General features: G+C 40.9%; 1 protein-coding gene across 2 annotated transcripts in view; it reads right to left on the reverse strand.

The window, feature by feature from the left end:
• macrod1 (mono-ADP ribosylhydrolase 1) overlaps positions 1 to 17,538 on the reverse strand; it is a 149,366-nt gene extending 131,828 nt beyond the window's left edge. For both annotated transcript variants that reach the window (XM_085431419.1, XM_085431427.1), the window contains exons 1-3: positions 16,961 to 17,538; positions 15,542 to 15,640; positions 14,227 to 14,334 (exon numbers count right to left, since the gene is read on the reverse strand). In XM_085431419.1, the coding sequence (XP_085287545.1) occupies positions 14,227 to 14,334; positions 15,542 to 15,640; positions 16,961 to 17,381 (628 nt within the window). In that variant the 5' untranslated portion in view covers positions 17,382 to 17,538. The remainder of the gene's footprint in view (positions 1 to 14,226; positions 14,335 to 15,541; positions 15,641 to 16,960) is intronic.
• Positions 17,539 to 18,223: the final 685 nt, after the last annotated feature.

Raw genomic sequence — 18,223 nt, forward strand, 5'->3', positions numbered from 1 at the left:
GGAATTGCTGCTAGAGAGAGATAAGTGATCATTTAAATTTCTAGCAACATTTTGGTCAGCTGTCAGGAAATCAGTAATAAATTTAATATTACTTTTGAAAGATTTCACATATTAGAGGCTAAAGTCTTTCCTGAGAGTCCTGAGCAATAAAACTCACTTGGCTGCATTAAAGACAGACTTCTTACATCCCACTGCAGATCTTTACTATTCTCGTTTCCGTCTTACTAACAGTTTAATTGTGCAGAGTAATGTTGCTTTCCTCTGCTAATGTAAACACTCAAAAGCAACTGTCTCAAAAAGAATATTGAAAGAGTCTTTGAGCAAAACTGAAGGCAGGTCTGAAAATTTTGCAGATTCCGGCTGTCCAGAAAGGCCAATTAAAGCACGACGTGTGAGTCATGCCGGCATATGAGTTTAATAAAAATGCACAGCGTCTGCCTCCTTTAATATGACTACACGAAGGCTTCAAATGCCCTGAAAGCCTCCCTCCTTCCCCTGAGAGATCTCTGTGCTGTTTGTTTTGCCCTGGAAAAATATGGTGTCAATCAGATCTGATTAAACCACAACCGCATACTTCTGATGAAGTTTCTTGGTATTAGACAGTTCATAAATAACACATGGACATGATTTATTTCCCTTTTCTCCTCTTTGTTTAAATTTTTTATGGTTTAATTAGTTGCGATTACGCCAAAACTGTGTGTTCAGGACAAGAAAAATGTATCTAAACAATGGATACAGATGCCAAGATGTCACACATTAGTCAGAGTTTTGGCCATCACATTGTTTTGTTAAAGCTGGACCTGCAAGGTGTGGACCTGACCAAGAATCTGAAGGAGACTCGACACTCACAGAGCAGAAATTTGTAGTTTAAAGTGTAACTACACCTTAAGGCAAGGTCTAACTCAGAAATAAATCACACAGTAATTTGTGCTGTGAACCCAAATAGATTTTTCTTTGTGTACAGACTGTTATCAGCTGACCTGTGCTGCTACCCTGACATTCATTGTTATTTTAACAGGAAAATATGTGATGTGAGCAGCTGATTTCTAACCTCTAGACACTATAAAAAGGTAGAATTCAAACAGTGAATCTACTCAGCATCATTAACTTAAATACCTTACAAAACAGTATACAACCCTTGATATAACCAGTCTACAATAGTGCTTCACTGTTATCCCAATACTGCTAACTAACCAATTCACCCTGCACCAAACTGCCTGGTATTTAAATGCAGCCTTTGAATAAAACAAAATTAGTTTACTTCAGTTTAAATAAAAGGAACAAGAAGTCCAGATTAGACTTTACCGAGAAACATCGAAAAGAGGCTGCACAGTTCTGGGGGACAAAGATTCTTGGGGCCGATGAAACCAAGAACTACATGACTGCATCACTACAAGGGGGTAGTTTTATGGCTGCCAGTGGAACCGGGTCAACACTGTTTATTGATGATGTGATCACTGTTAGAAACAGCAGGATGAACTCTGAAGTGTGTCGGGCTGTATGCTCTGCTCAGATTCAGGCAGTTGCTGCAAAACTGATCAGACAGCAAAGCCATCTCAATCCAATAGAGCAGCTTTTCAGGTATTAAATGCAAAGCTGAATGCAGAGAGTCCCACATACAAGCAACTGATGGCAGCTGCGGTAAAGGACTGGCAAAAGATCTAAAGAGAAGAAGCACAGCATCTAGTGGTGTCCATGGTTTCTAGACTTCAGACAGTCATTGACTGCAAAGGATTTTTAGCCAAGTAATAAAAACTTGGCTACAAATATTTAAAATCATTTTTGAGCCTCTTAAAATAGGGAACGGTGTATGAAAGCAGCAGTAATTCCTAAACAGTTAAATTAAAGGTCTGCACTTCAATCACATTTTGACTGTTTTAATTTAAAAGCCACTGTGATGGTGTACAAAGGCAAAACCACAAAAAAAAATGTGTCTCTGTCCTGACTGTGTCTCTGGGCCTAACTGTGTGTCTAAGTTCTTCCCGTGCCTCCATTAGGTTTCAACCATTAATCTTAATCTTCCAATCAAATTAAAAACAAAGGCAACATTCCCAGTCTGCTCACTTTTGACACAGACAATATTTACCTTAACAAACTCCAAGCAGCACACATCATTAATTGCTTCCCATCCAGCACAGATACCATCAGCAGATCCACCCAAATCCCACTAGGAGCCCCAACTCTACAAAACAAACCAACACATTTGAATGCAGCACTTGCCTTGTTGACAGAAGCTCTGATGGGCCAAGTGCTGAGGATCAAGCTGACTCCTTTTCTCTTTAACTCCTTCATTCAGTCCATCTCTCTCCATCTCCCACATTGGCCCAATCAGGCTAATGAGGCTCACACTTCCTTCAACCCTTCCTGCTCGCTAAAGTGGCGATTGATTGGAGGGGTGGGAAAGCTTTTAACTAGGGAGGGGTGGGAGAGAAATAATTAGCACGAATGAGCTTTTTCTGCAAACTCCTTCAATTTGGCTTTTCTCTTTCGGTTTATTTACTGACCCAGACAACATTAGGGATTAACTCTCCAAGGGTATGTTAACTTCTCAATGTCAGGGTGTAAATCAGTTTGAGGCTATAAACTAAGGCCCATTTGTCTAGCGCCGATGTCTCACTCCTCTCAGGTCACAGCACTGCGATGATGCCCGAGTTCATGAGCGAAAGAAGGGGGAAGGGAAAGGATTAAAGCCTAACAAACCGAGCGCTGAAGTTTTTCCTTTCATCTTCCCACTCAAATTGAGACACAAACTGAACATTGCAGCATCCTGTGGAAACTGGGAGGCACTGAACCTTGAACACTCAAAATTCTGACTACACAGAGAGCATTAATGTCACTGCCCGAATGACCAGTAAAGTGGTCTTTCTGGCAGTTGTACCGTTATTAACTCAGACAGATCTGGACTGGAAAAAACTAGAGCAGCAGCACTGTCTAAATCCACGCTGCAGCCAACGAGTCTCTGCAGCCTCCAAACTTGACCCATGGCATAGACACAGATACAAAAGGACAGAGTGGCCGTAACGCAACTTCAGTGTTGTGCTTGAAAGTGGGAGACACAAGTAGAGATTTAAGTAAGGAGCAGAAAAAAAAGAGAAGAGACTTGAAAAGGCAAGCAGAAATCTGTAGCTAAACATAAAACAAAATGTCAGCTGTGATCACTTCAACTACCTTTTTTTTTTTAAATGAGTTTGAAGTCCACACACTCTGATTACTCTCAGTGGTGGACTTCAGATCATCTAAAGCCTTAAAAGTTATTAAACACACCCCCAATCATTTAAGTTCTTGTAGCATAAAAAAATGAGGCACTTCATGAGGCAGCCTAATAGTAATTTTCTATTCATTTGATATGTCTTTAACTCATATGGAGGGTTTTCTTGAAAACCCTCGAAACACAAACACAGAGCGCTGAGATATAAGCTCCCATTAGAAACAAACCAGGCTAACTATGGCACGTCTCCTTAGTGACAATTAAGTTTATTTAGCACAAGGAAGTCTATAAAAAAAGCCAATCCTTTTTTACAGAGATAAATAAAATCCAGTGTTCTTCAAAAAAAAAACAAAAAAAAAAACCTCTAAATGAGAGGACAGTTATGATTTAGAAAGCAACTGGCTTCACGTTAAATGCAGTCATCTCAGGTTTTAGATCAGCGCGTCACTGCTCTCATCGATTGTGATTCAAATATAAAAACCCACTGGCACGGCCTAATGTTTAAATCCATCTTAAAGCATTTACAAGCTTAAAAATATGTCCACCAAATGCATGATATCATTTTTACTACAGGTTAGAGCCTGTACGGCATTTATGAGTCGATTAACATAAAAGTTAACCAGCAAATATTCACATCTGCTGAATCAATTTATTACCTGTGTAATCTTTTCATGGAAAAAAAGAGAGTGACTTGTTTGAGGCATTAAAATGTGGTCTTCCTGCTTTTGTCTCAGTCATATTAAATTAAATATCTAAGGTCCCTGTCATATAGATTAAAAATAGCAATATGAGTCTATTTCTCTTAACATCAGCTTCTCAGCTCTTTCACTGTTCATCAGATCAAGAACAATGGGCTTTTTATTTTTTAAACTCAACTAAACACGGCCTTACTTTTCGGTTTGAACTGACATCAAATGTGTTTACTTCAAAAAGAGTATTTTTTTACAGTTATGATGTTTATTCCCTTCACAAGTTTAAATTACATTTAGAGTGCTATTAAAAAGGTCTTCGAACTTATTTTCTGTGGAGACCCTGCGATGCCCACGTTGTGTCCTTACCGCTGTCTTGAAGTTCACAGACAGGCTCTTCACTTATGGTGTTACTGTCAAACTGAAATGTGTGGGCGGACTGTGATTACATCTCTAAGGAGTTGACCCGACACCGATTATTGGCTGTGTCACAGTAACTCCAACACTGAAGAACATTTTACTGGGAAGGTGTTAAATCTAGTTTTTGGGAGAAGAAGCCAATTTGAAACCCTGAAATCTCAGCTCTCCAATTTCTCCTGCGCCTCACTTGATCTTCATGTGTTCTCTTAAAGGAGCTCGCTGAGGAAAACACTTACTGTCTCACCTTTTGGGCCGCCTGTCTGGAACAAGCACCAGTGGTAGAGTGCATTTGTTCAAGTACAGTTTCGAGGTATTTATGCATTTAATGACTATTTACATTTTATAATTTTACTCAAGTACATTTTAATCTTTTCCCTGCAATACATTAATTTGACAGCTGGAATCACTAGTTACTAAAAATCTGATCAACTTAAAAATGGTTTTAAAATTTGCAACATTTAAAAGCTGATTAACATAAATCAATAAGAGGCAGCATTAATCCAGCATTACATAACTATATAACACAATAATAAGGGCATCCCTGCTGCTTACTGCTGTTACTTTTGATATTTCAAGACGGCGCTGATGATACTTCTGCATCTGACGTATTAATCCATTATGAAAATAACTTGATCATTTGTCAGTTGGGTAGTGGTCTAAATCAATTACAGTTGCTCTACCCTACAGAGGAATAAAACAAAGCTAAATGTACTTCTGCTCTGTAATAGTAGTACTTTGGATGATGGGTAAACATTGCATCAGCCCCGTCTTTGACCCTGCCGATCACCACCGCTGCCTGAACTCGCTTCATACAGCTCAATCTTACTCTGATGGATTTTCTCTTTTATTGGTTTTTTGTACAGTAAATCCTCTTTACAGTAAAAAAAAAAAAAAAGAAGAAGAAGAAAAGAGCAGGTTATGTCTCCATTTGGCAGAGTCTGCACAATCCTCGCCACAGTGATCCCGGTTTAGTAGCTGGTAGAAAGAGGAGGGGGAGAGCGTGTCGTTACCAAGTTTTGACAGCACATCATTTTTGCTCTCAATCTGAAACTACACCAGCGATGCCAATTTGACTCTGTAGTGCTTTTGTATACAGATAGTTGACAGGCACATTGTAAGAGCGCGTCCATTAGCGGTGCTTCACAAAACAGCCAGTGCAGTGGGGATACTGCTGTAGGAACTGGAGCTAAATAAGTACAGTTACTACAGCAGGGAGAAACAGTGCATTTCATGAGGGATCTGCTCTGCTTCACAAGAGCGGCATATGGACTCGTTTTACTTTTAGAGTAAACAGCACAACTCTGGCTTAGTTTTCACAGATGCCAGCAAGCTGAAGGCAACGAGAAGAGTTTCATTGGTTCTCAATTGAAATCCTAATCATCAAAACACACGGGACATTTATAATTTTGCAGCATCTGAGTTCCATCTTTCCTAAAGCATACACGCATGAAATATTTGTCAGCAACAGCAAACTTAGTGTGACATTTTGCATCTTGTAATATGAGCCTGTCCTAACACAACCTGACAAGTGCTCTGGGTTAGATATATGGTAACTGCAGGAAACAGAGAACGCTGTGGGGCCTAAGAGACCTCAGCAGCACGACTAGGTCCGTTCTGGGATTTCCATCAATCCTCCCCCCTCACACCCCTGCTACTACCAGAGAGGTCGGGTGGATCACAACAAGCTGCCTCCCTAGAGTAAAACGTGTGACTTGGTGACTAACTGGCAGACGTCGAAGGGTGTCTATGAAGCCTTGAAAACATTCATTCCTCTTGCTTAAAAAAATAAAATAAAATTACTACAGCTGGCTACAACTTGATTATCCTCTAATAACAGCTACACTATGTACATACTTAAAACAAACACACTATTACACTATTACCAGCTTAAGCACCAGAAGCTGGACCAGATACAGTAGATCAGTTAAAAAAAAGAAAAAGAAACGACAACAAAAGAAAACTTAATCCTTGGCCTGATGCTGGAAAATCCCCTCATAAAGTGGTTAAGCATGCAAGATTCCCACTGAATGTCCCCCATCATTCTAGTCAAATGAGGAAAGTGCAGCTCAGGTGAAATCTAAGAAATAATTTTAGCTGCGCTGAAGCAATTTAGAACAACGTCAGGCCTGACAATCTCCCATACACACTCCGGCAGCGTGGAAAAAAAAACGGCGACGTCTGCCAGGCTGATTCTGGCGCTAAGCACGGCACTAAGCCCCATTGACAAAGCCAGCTAAGAATCAGAGAAGCCTTGCAGAAGGAGTGTGACGCTGTAGGGTAATGCTCTTGTAAGGGGCTCTACCTGCAGCGCCAAGGGTTCGCCTGTTTTATCCTCTTAAAAATCACCAAACAGGATCAGAGAGTACATCCCTCTCACCTTTTTCCTCCAGCATTTTCTAGTCGATGTCCTGCTGCTTGTCCATCCGTCTGGGTCCGCTCATCCATAACTCCCCAACACTCCCAATAACTTCATCCTCTATAACCCATAGGCCCCCCACAACCCTGCTATTGCTACAGGACATCATCAAGCATGGAGTTCTCTGGAATCAATAAAAGATGCCCCAACACTGACTTGAATTTATATTTCAATCGAAGGAAGCATCCAAGCTTAAAAAAACACTTTTGTTTAATTATTAATGCTCCCACCATGCATCCACCCGTATACACAATGTAATAATAAAAGATTAAGCTGATCTTGTGCGGCTTCTGCTGTATCACTTCTGTTTACGGCCCAATTCAAAATTACCCACCGTTATAGAAAAAAAGCATTAATAGCCATTTACAGTGTTTGTGTCTGCTCACTCGAGCTCTATAGTCTACATCATGAGCAGGAACCAGATCTTATATTACAAAGTTTTTGCAGTGCCGCCAAGCAGAGCAAGCCTTTAAATATGGATCATCTTCACTAACAACAACAACAACAACATCAGAAAAAAAGAGCTGTGGCTGCAAGAAACAATTATATTCATTGTTTATTAATGAAGTGATTATTTTCTCAATTAACAGAACAAGCATTTAATCATTTAAGACCAGGGTTCTCAAAGTGGGGCCTGCAGGCCGAGAGCAGAAACATTTTATTCAGGCCGTGAGAGCAACACTGAAAGAATGCACTGTGGTACTTTTCATTAATCCACGGTTCATGTTAAACTGTAATATAGCCCGCACAGAGCGAGACCAAGGGAGCATTTATCTTCAGTTTCAACTCTTTAGTCCCGCCCTCATAGCAGACTAAACCTCCCCGAGTCTGATAAATGCAGCTGGTGTTAAAAAAAAATAAAAGAACAGCCATCCCCATTAATATGTCTGTGAAGGTTCTCAGTCATCCAGGTCATCGAGCTTGCAAAGAAAAGCGTCTGGACTTCTTTAAGTTGCTTGAAGACGTTTCACCTCTCATCCGAGAAGCTTCTTCAGTTCTAAGGTCAAATGGTGGAGAGTCCCAGATTTAAACCTAGTGGGAGTTTCCCCCCACAGAGGGACAAAAGGACCCCCTGATGATCCTCTAATCGCCTGAGCCAAGGTGTGAAACTGGGTGTGGGTCCCAATCAGCCAGAGTTTCGGGTGAGCTCATTGTGAAACCTGGCCCCAACTTATCATGCGAATTCCTGAGGTCAGATGGCCCAGGATGTGAGTGGGCGTTAAGGCGTCTGGGGAGGGAACTCAAAAATGCCTTTGTACTAAATGTACAAGCCTAGAGCAGAGGTGTCAAACATAAGGCCCAGGGGCCAGAATCGGCTCGGTGCAGACTCCAACCCGACCCACTGGACAACTCTGGAAAATGTGAGTGAACAGATTTTGGACTTTTAACTGAATTTTTTCAGCTTTCACTCCTAAAACACATCTCAATTGGCCATTTACACTACACGAAAGTAATTAAGGATTAGATTATGAATTAAATGACAGAAAAGTTCTTGTTTTTCATGTCCTACTTGAGAAAGGTATTTTTTTTAACAATGTGTACACAGCATTTTCTGTGACTTAGTAAAAGCCTTCTGTTTTATAATTAGAGGACATTATGGGAAATGAGTCACCAGAACTATTCTGTAATTTTACACATTTATCTCTTAAAATTCAAGCCCAAATAGTCACGCTGACAGATTTCTTTCATTTACTACAGGAGCACGTTTTCCCAGGGATTAAATATGTAGTTAAACTTGACTTTAGGTCTAAGTGGGCTGCATATGGCCTGCAATGTGAAATGAGTTTGACATCCCTGGGCTGGTGGAACACTGTTTGGCAGAGACATGTGAAAAAGTAATTTCAAAAGCTTCTTCTGTTCAGTTTGTATGAGCAACAAAAATAAGCAAGCATTAATGAATGTCAGTTTTTTTGAAAAGAAAAAAGGAAAAACACAGACAAATAACATATACGCGGAAAGACAAACACATTTGAAAGGGCTTGGGGAAGCTTTTCAAACTATTTTAAAGACCTAACAGAAAGTTGGCCTGAATAGTTGTTTTTCGAGAGCCATGCAGTTTTTGTTTGCTGTATTTTTTGTACTGAATGGAGGCGTATTTTTGGTCTCAATTTGAACATTTTGTTTGCTTTTCCTGCCCTTTTATTTCCTTCTAGAGAAGAAATTTTTGAGGAGATTGACTGTTACGTGTTAAATGGTCTATTAAAAAATAAATAGATTTTTTTTTTTTTTAAACTAGTCACTTTTTTTCCTATTCGGCACTCAGACCGAGTCATTCTTGACAACCTAGAATTTAGGCTACAAGACAAAAGCAAAGAGTAAAAAACTACTTATCATCTCATCACTGTTGCATCTTTTTACAAGCCATAGCAAGACCCTTAATTTCCTTGTTTTTTGCCAAACAAACAGACCAGTAGCTGTAGACGGCTGAAAACTGACTATTAAATGTGACAAAGAAAATCAGAATTTAGATCAGCACTTAATTCTGTTGATTGACTAATTACCAGGAAAGATGCCATTGGGAGAAAAATCTGCATAATGCCTGAATATTTTTAAACCTGAAATCAATTCATTAATCCTCAACCATTTTGAAAACCAACGCTTCAGTGGGCTTTTGAGCAAAAAGGCCTCGTGCTTTTTCCACCTTCTCCAGTGTGACGATTTGTCCTATATTCATGTAAATATGTACCTAAACAAAGATGCATCTCTTCTGTGAAACAGAATACTGAAACTGTACTCACTCAAGCTGATTTGACTTTGAGCTGAGTCTCCTTCTGACCTTTGAATCGACTGCACACCTAAACCTTTATTATTATTCCCGAAGAGTTAAGCTTCAGGCTTTGATCAGCATCTCAAGTTAACGCTATGAATATCTCCATTTTCCCTGACGGTCTACAATTACTCATGAAAGGCTTTTAATCTCCCAGCTTTTCTCAAGAAATGTTTGTTCATCAATCCGATCACACTTTTTATTTCAAAAAGCTGATGTTGCGCTGACGGTAACGTGACGGTTTGGGGTGGAAATCCTAGGTGACCTGAAGAGTTAGTGCCTTTCACCTGTCTAATGCCTGACCTTTTGTCCCTCACAACACCACCCCTGCTCCTTTATCCATCCATCCATCTCCTTTTCTAGGTTTCTTATCCAGGGGGATGTTACAAGTCCAGCCTACACATACAGACTCTCTCTTCCTCCCTCTTGTCGGTCACCTGGGGGCCGAGAAAACTATTGGCTCTAATCTTGTATCTCTCAGCTTTAGCCACAGTGGGTGGGTTAGCAGAGCCAACCAACAGCTTTATCTCTGACCAGCAGAGGAAAACCTGGGAGACCCTATCTCATCCACCCACACAGGCACACACATGCACATGACAGGATACCTGCTCACATATCAAACCACTCATAGACAAAGCACATCAAACACGTACATACAGTTAGAGCTGGGTTCATGTGTGCTCCTGGCAAAAGCAAGGGAACACATGCAGACTTACATATATGTAGTCTTAACAGCACATCTAAATAAGGGTGTAAAGGTGTGACACACACACACACACACACACACACACACACACACACACACACACACAAAGACTCCTGGCAAGCAGAAATTGTGACGAAGACAAGTGGTTCAGCTGCGAAGACTGAGATAGGACCGGAATATTCTTTATCTCTTGACGGTGCACGGCTTAATTTTAGGGACAGTTTTTTATAGTCTAGCCTGAAAGATTTATCAGCTGACTCTGCTGCTGCATTTACTTTAACGCACCGAATTAGCTCCACGGAAAAAAAAAAAAAAGGACATCACACAAAAATACTGAGAGAACTTATCGGTTCAGTTTTTAAATCTTTTTCAATTAGATTTTATTCTGCGCAGTGAAGACGGTGGGCCAGAATAAATGGCATTTAATGTCAAACATAATAAACACTACGGGGGCTAAAAGTAAGTGTAGAAATGGAAATGAAGAATAAAACTTTTGCAGGGCAAAAATGCAGTTCAGTAGAGCTCAACAAATTTGCATTTAATCAATTTGAAAAAAGGTTTTAATGCAAAGTTAGTTGCTGCGTAGCAGCACACACACACTCCAAGAACGCATCACTCCAACGACATTTCATTGTGCAATCCATCTTAATCAGCTAGCCCATCAGAGACAATATATCCTCCCCTCCATCTCCCTACCCTTCTCCGGACGGAGTGATTGAGGGGTGTAAAGAGGAGGATGTTTCTGCCCACGTCTCCTCCCCCAGTATGCCCCCCACCACCACCACCCGGACGGCTCTTAAGTGCTTGTGGGTTTTTATGTTTGTAGTGTTTTATAGGAGTGGGCAGAAGCCAGGAGCAGTAAAAGTGTGGAAAGAAGGAGGGAGGGAGGAATAGGAGGAGGAGGGAAGGAGGAGTTGAGGGTTACTGTAAATCCAATCTTTATTGAGAGAGACACAAACGACAACCAGCGCCCACCCTGCAACGCCCTGTTTACCTGATCAACGAGTGCTGATTGAGGAAAGGAGAGAAGGAAGGGAGGGAATGAAACAAGATAAGGGAGCACGTGAAGTTCAAACCTGTTAATTTATCCGTCCCTATGCATTCGTGTACACGAGTGTCTCTCTTCATGCATATATATGTGTGCGTGTGTTTGAGTGTCTAATCAATTGCTAACCACCAGCCAGGCCTGGAGGCCCCCACCCTCCCAACCTACCTACCAGCCTGCCAGTATAGCGTATAATTGGCCACAGTTGGCTTCAATTGAATGTTTGCTGCCTTAGGGGCCAAATGATGCTTCAAGGCCTTTCAAAGCAGCCACAGAAAATCCACAACACTCCTCCACATGTCAAAAACCGCACGCTCTGGTCAGAGCTTTGCTGCAACAGCAGAAAGTTTACAATTTCAAAAATGAGCGTAATTAACTTGCTCGATGTTTCCTTTTATTTTAATGTCATATTTCTTTAAGTGCAACTGGCATCACTCAAAGCCTCTTAGTCAATCAGTTAGTCACTGGGAGAAAAGGTCAGCAGCTTAGTCAACAAAATGACCACGGAGACAGTCAGCTGGGCAGCCAATCAGTCAGGCAGAAAGGATGATCGGACTCTGCCGCCCAAAGCTCCTTTGAGGGTACCCTGTACCTGCTTGTTGCCATGGCAATGCAGTCTGAGATTTAAATACTAGCCTGTGTCCTCTCCCTGTGTCTCTTTCATCTTCTTCTTTTCACTCCTCCAGACTCCCCTCTTGCTTTTTGTCACTCAGTGTGACTCTCTCACGCTCCATCTCTCAGTCATGTTTCCTCTGGCATTGCTGAGGTTTTTCTTCGTCACCTTGCCTCGTCCTCTCCGCTAAATGACACTTTACTAGCTGTTTCTTCTTGTTAATTCTGTGCTACTTTGCATCCCACGACTCTGTAAAAGCTCTTGTAAAATACAAAGTCGCCTCTCCAGAAACACAGAGACGGTACTTACTGTATACACACATAATTACTGAAACATTTGTAGACAGATGCATGCATAATTACTTGCAAGCACACACAAACAGAAGCAGTCACACTGAACTATGAGAGTCAACGATCAAAATATTCACTGGATGCTGGCACAGCGCGCACCTGCTGACAGTCAGCTGCCAGTGAAAAATCTATCATTTTCTGCTAAAGCCTCATCATCAAGCATCATTTAGGCATGCTGGCCTGCCTCACTCTCCCCCGATGCATCACCAGTGCCAAGACACCGATTAAATTTCCCCCACATGCCCAAACAGCCTTGTGGGAAAAAGAAAGTCTCGAATGGATCAAGTGGCTTCTGGCTCCATCTAATGGTCACTACTATCTAAAACCTGAGAACAACAAGTGATGGGAGGACATGACCAAAAAATGTTTTAAGAGTTAGATATACATTCACTGGACTGTTTATTAGGTACACCTGGCTAGTACTGAATTGGACCCCCTTTTGTCTTCAGAACTGTGTTAATTCCTCATAGCATAGATTTATCAAGGTGCTGGAAGCATTCATCAGAGGTGCTCAGTTGGCACTAATGGACCCAACATTGGCCAAAAAAATATCCTCCACACCATTATACCGCCACCAGCAGCCTGAACTGAACTACAACACAGACAAGATCCATGGTTTCCTATCGTCTGCACCAAATTCTGAACCTACCATCCGAATTTCAGAGCATAAATGGAGACTCATCGGACAAGGAAAAAGTTTCCAAACTTTTATTATCCTATTTTAGTGAGACTGTATGAATCATACCCTCAGTTTCAGTTCTGAGCTGACAGGAATGGCGGGAATGGGGTACTCTCATGGTCCAAACTTCAGTTTTAACTTCTCGACCATGCCTAAATGCATTGGATTTCTGTTATATGTGTCGGCTGATTAGATATAGCTTAAATATTATTTATAATTCAATATTTGCAAGTAGTTTTGGAATTAAGACATTCGTCTCTTCTGTTCCAGAGCTAGTCCGTTTTTAAATAATTTAATATTAAATAGAATTTTAAAAAACCAATTTAGTAAATGGCTTAAAAATCATTTGGTTAACAGCATTACCGTTATCAGAGTGGTTTTTAAGTTTTGTTTTGCACTTATTGTCTGTCTTTAGTTTTATATTTTTATTTATTCAGCCTCTTGTTCCAGTAACTCAGACATTTCAGACTCTCCCAGTTCTTCATCGTACTATTGCTGAACATTTACCCAAAGCAAAACTGATCTGACGCAGCAGATAAACATCAGCCACTGCCATGGGTAAATGTCAACCTTTTTGCTCATAGGCCAACTGCAGCCAGCAAGGCCATTTCCGATGTCCAGCAGATGCATGCATGCATATCAACAGTTGGAGTTGAAAATAATCACTTTCTGCAGTGCACAGACATTAAAAGATACAGTGTTCTTAAACCAAACAGCTGGGGGATGCTACATAAACAAACAAAGCATATGAATTTCACATATATCAAAGGAGTCTGTCCATAATTCTTCCAGCATGGAGACTTCAGATGAATGCTAGCTCTGCTTTTGTGTTTCTTTGTCTACTTTTAAAGTTTCCAGGGAGCGACTCAGCAAATCTTCTGATTCTCAGCCGTTCTGTTGTTCTTTTATTCTTTTGTACTCCACTTTAAAGAAAACTTCACAGTAGGATTCTTAACCATATAAAGCCCTGTAGTTGTATCTCCCACACACTGAGAAAACATAATACCCATAATCACAGCGCGAACCTCCCTCACAGGTGTTCCTTGCTAAATGTATGCACATCAATGCACAAACGGATTGGAGGCGGCACTCAGTTTGGCACCAAGCTTTTAAAAACATAATCCTTTCTCATGTTTCCCTCTGACTGACTCTTCTTCACATTATTCTTTTCCAGAGGTTTCATCTGTACACCACTGCGAGCCATTATTTTTAGTCAAATAACAGCAAAATAAAATTGAGCTTCATCAATTTATTTTTTAATTACATTTGATTTTGACCTGTGTGAAAATAGACAACTTCACAAAGGTTTAAACATAGACACACACACACATACCTGCATTGACTATAGCGTCTATCTCAAGCTTGGTGATGTCGCCGTTATAAAGGGAAATCTTCTGGTCCAATTTTTCATTCCTCTTGTAGTCAGTTGGCTGCGAACCACCTGATGATGAGAGACACAAACAGCCTCAGGACCAGGTTTGCTTACCTGATAAATCAGCACAGGGGATACATCTGTAGTTCAACGCATACAAAAAGCATCATGTCCTAAACAATTCTTGGAAAAGGCTGCCACCATTTATAGAAGATCACAAGATGTGTATGTAATGAAATGATTTGCCAGGAAGGCACTCAATCCTTAAGCGACTGTCAGAACTCTCACACTCCCTGCCAAGCATCTACAGTATGAGATACAGATTCATACAAGAGGGATCTGTCATTTCATTGTTCAAGGCCTTTATATAGCAAAGTGAATCTAAAGCAAACACATTGAAGCACTAAAAACTATTAGTTTCCACAACCTTCATCAAAGCAAGTGTAGTGATCTGCAGTGACCCTTCAAATGTATGACCTCCATCCATCCATCCATGGAGATATCAAACAGAGATGCTCCAAGGCCTTCTCCTGTCAGGACATGCATCAAATACCTCACCTAGAAGGTGATCAGGAGGCATCCTAGAGCAGATGCCCAAACCATCAAACAATCTGACTTAGCTCTATTCAGTGTGAAACCCAGAGGAAGGTCATGGACAAGCTAATACTCTGCAATCTCACTCTCCCTCACTTGTGAGCAACATCCTGAGATATTTAAACTCCTCCACTTGAGACAGCAACTCATCCCTGACCTGGAGTGAACACTCCACCCTTTCCCGGCTGAGGATCATGACCTCAGACTTCAAAATGCTGAGTCATTCTTGCTGCACACCACTCTAGTGCATATTGGAAATCACCACCTTAATTCATCATTCTAAATATACCTATATAATGTTAAATAATACAATATTGTGCACTGAAAGCTCTGCAGCTAATTCAAAACAAAATAGTTTTTCATTTCTAAAAACTTGACTCCGCCTGACAGCGTTTGAGCACACTGCCTATCATTGTCTCTTAAAAACCAGAGATGTGTGGGGCAGCATTTTTTTTCACTCAGAAGAAAATATATTGATGTTTATAATCAGACTGCATTTTTTAGCAGCTGAATCTTATGCCTACCTTTACGGAGCAGCTACATATGGGGTCTGTCCAGTATTAAAATAATTGTTAATGATCTGAAACCTTGGAAATCTGAGACTCTTGGAAAACCCTACCACTACTATCACTCAACTCTTTGTGAACAGAATGGTAACTGTGACTGATGCTGAGGGTCTGACCTGCAGTGGGAGTCCACACTGAGATCTCATCCAGTGGCTTGTAGTCAGTTGTCCAGTAGTACTGACGCCTGTCCTCCACGCTCAGAGACAGCAGGTAGTCTGAGAGAAAAGTAAGATAAAGAGAAAAGGCAGTAAGTCATCTGAAACATATAACATCAAATGTATTTGTCATTTGCACTTTGAGCAGATATCAATGAGTTTCTGACTGAATATTTGATCACTCTTCTTGGCAGATTTTGAGAAAAACATTTCTCCAGAAGGCTTTTGGCCTGTCCATGTAGGCAGTAGCAAATTTGGTCAGCACCCTCTAAGTCCATGACAATGTAAAACTCAGTCATGCTGGTGTTCCAGCAGTTTCCAGTTCATGACATGCTTGAGTCTTTGTGACTCCTGGTTGTACCAAACCAATCTCCTCTCATCTGAGAGTGACAGTTTGGATCTTCTTCCAGACTTTGCAAAGGAGGTGACACATCCAGAAAACTTATTCTTGCATATAGTCGTTTGACTATGGAATCTGGAGTTGTTGAGAAATGGCTCCATTAAGCTTTGGCCTCAACCCAACTGAAAACTTTTAGATAATGCTTCAATTCCAGCTCTATGACTGGAAACAATTGAATTTAAATGAACTCCAGTTAAGTGAACTGCCGAGAAGAGATGTCGGATATCTGGCCAGAATTATGCCAGATGCTTGTTGATGGCTACCAAAAGCATCTGTTCGAGTACAACTTGCTAACAGACATTTAACCAAATATCAATGGGGCTGTATGTGTCCATTTAAGCCTGTATGTATACTTTTCACCCTGTGTAGATTAAAGAGAACCAAAAATCATTTCAAATTTGTGCATCCTATTCTTTAATTTATTTTTTAAGTCATTAAAGATGTATGCTGTACAATCATTTCATTCAGGAAAAACAACAGTTAATAAAAAATTTTTTTAAAAAATTAATACAATTTAAAGCCCAAAATTACCATGACATTCATGCCTATGATGAGTGTATGTAAACTTCAGACCACAACCTTATGAAGGAAACTAAATAGTGCATGAAATTTTTCACAAGCTTACAACTTCAGGCAGCAGTAAGTCAGTTTCATTCCATAATTTATAATTTTATAACGTTACTGTATTTTAATCATGTATTATTTAATTTAACAGTTAATTAAAAATATTGGTGTGTTTTACATATTTATTAAGTTTAATTTATTAATTCGATTTTTTTAATATACAGTATAATGTGTATGAAATACATGTGTACTTTGATCTGTTACCACTAATTGCTTTATCGGTACTGTTGATCCCTGTGACAACAGCTGGACAGGTTCTGGCGGTCACGTGACCGCACACACGCGTCAAAGGCCCTGCAGGTTAAGCGTTGTCAACTTAAATTAAAATCTTCGCCTCTGTCACTGAATTCTCTCACCCTTGGTTTTCTTCCAGTCTTCCTTATCAGAGTCGAGGTTAATTTTGAGGGCCATGGCGGTGAAAGCTCCGGTGTGGAGAGACTGGACCAGCACGGCTGTGCTCACTCCAAAGGCGGTACCGAGGGCAAACTTGCCCAGCCAGCCTCTGTTCACCTGGGGTAAGGAGGAATGGGTGCCTCGGCTGGACCGCCAAAGTGGTGTTGTCGTTGAGAACTTGTCAGTTCGGCGGACAGCGTTAATATGGCTGCGGGGAGCACTTGTTGCTGGCCTCCTTCCCAGCTGGGGGCTTCCAGGAGTTAAAATATGTTTGAACTTGACACCGACACTCTGAGTGTCAGCACTGACACGGGACAGAGGGCCGCCGGTGTAGTACGGGAGAGCCCCGATACGGGAAACTCGAGCTGATACTTGCAGTGCCATGTCTGAGGAAACTAACGGGTCGTGCTGCTACGGCTTTCTAGTTTGCAGTGTCGGCCACACGTCGTTGTTTCGTTATCGACACACCTCACAAACACTCATGTGCCATTTTTGTTTGGGAAGTTAAGATGGGACCGTACCATTTATGAGGGGAGCCTGCTAATTGCCGCCAAATAAGTACCTGTAAAAATGTGAGTTGTAATGGTTTTCAGTGGTGTCATTAAACAAGTTATGCTGTGACATGTGAAATAAGTAGACTACACAGCTGAGGGTGTTTCTATTTACAAGTTCCCACCCAGCGAAAACCTCGACCCGAGTAGCAGAGTCGAAACCGTCAACCACAAGAGCGCGCCGCCTTCATGACTGTCGGAAACATTGACGTTACATGATAAGAACACGCTGGCCTGCTACAGCCCACAGAATAATGAATACGAATATGTATCTTAACAAGACGTTTCCAGAAAGTAGTCGTTTTGGATGCGGTAGCAGGACAACACAAATTAAAGCATCAACCCTACGCAGTAATCTTGACTTAAAATCGACACTTTCGCCGATTCTTCAAAAGCCATCTAGCCCTGAAAGCAACATTAACTGTACGCTCGTACAGAAGAATATGTCCGTATTTGGTCTCCCTCTAGCGGATTCAAAAAAACAAAAGACAGTCTGTAGTCACAGCAAGCCTATCATTGTATAAAGGTATCTTCCCCATATTAAAAACAATGAACTCCTTATTATCTTTGTGGATGTTAGACAGGAGACAATGAATTTTGGTTTTAAATGCGCCAATTTTTATTAGTTGTCGAGCATAAAAATGAAATTGTTTTGGTTTGTGTCTGATATGTCAA

The sequence above is a fragment of the Copadichromis virginalis genome, linkage group LG2, assembly GCF_057382275.1.
Source record: "Copadichromis virginalis isolate Kocher_CV1m ecotype Utaka linkage group LG2, C_Virginalis_male_GT1.1, whole genome shotgun sequence".
Classification (NCBI taxonomy): domain Eukaryota; kingdom Metazoa; phylum Chordata; class Actinopteri; order Cichliformes; family Cichlidae; genus Copadichromis; species Copadichromis virginalis.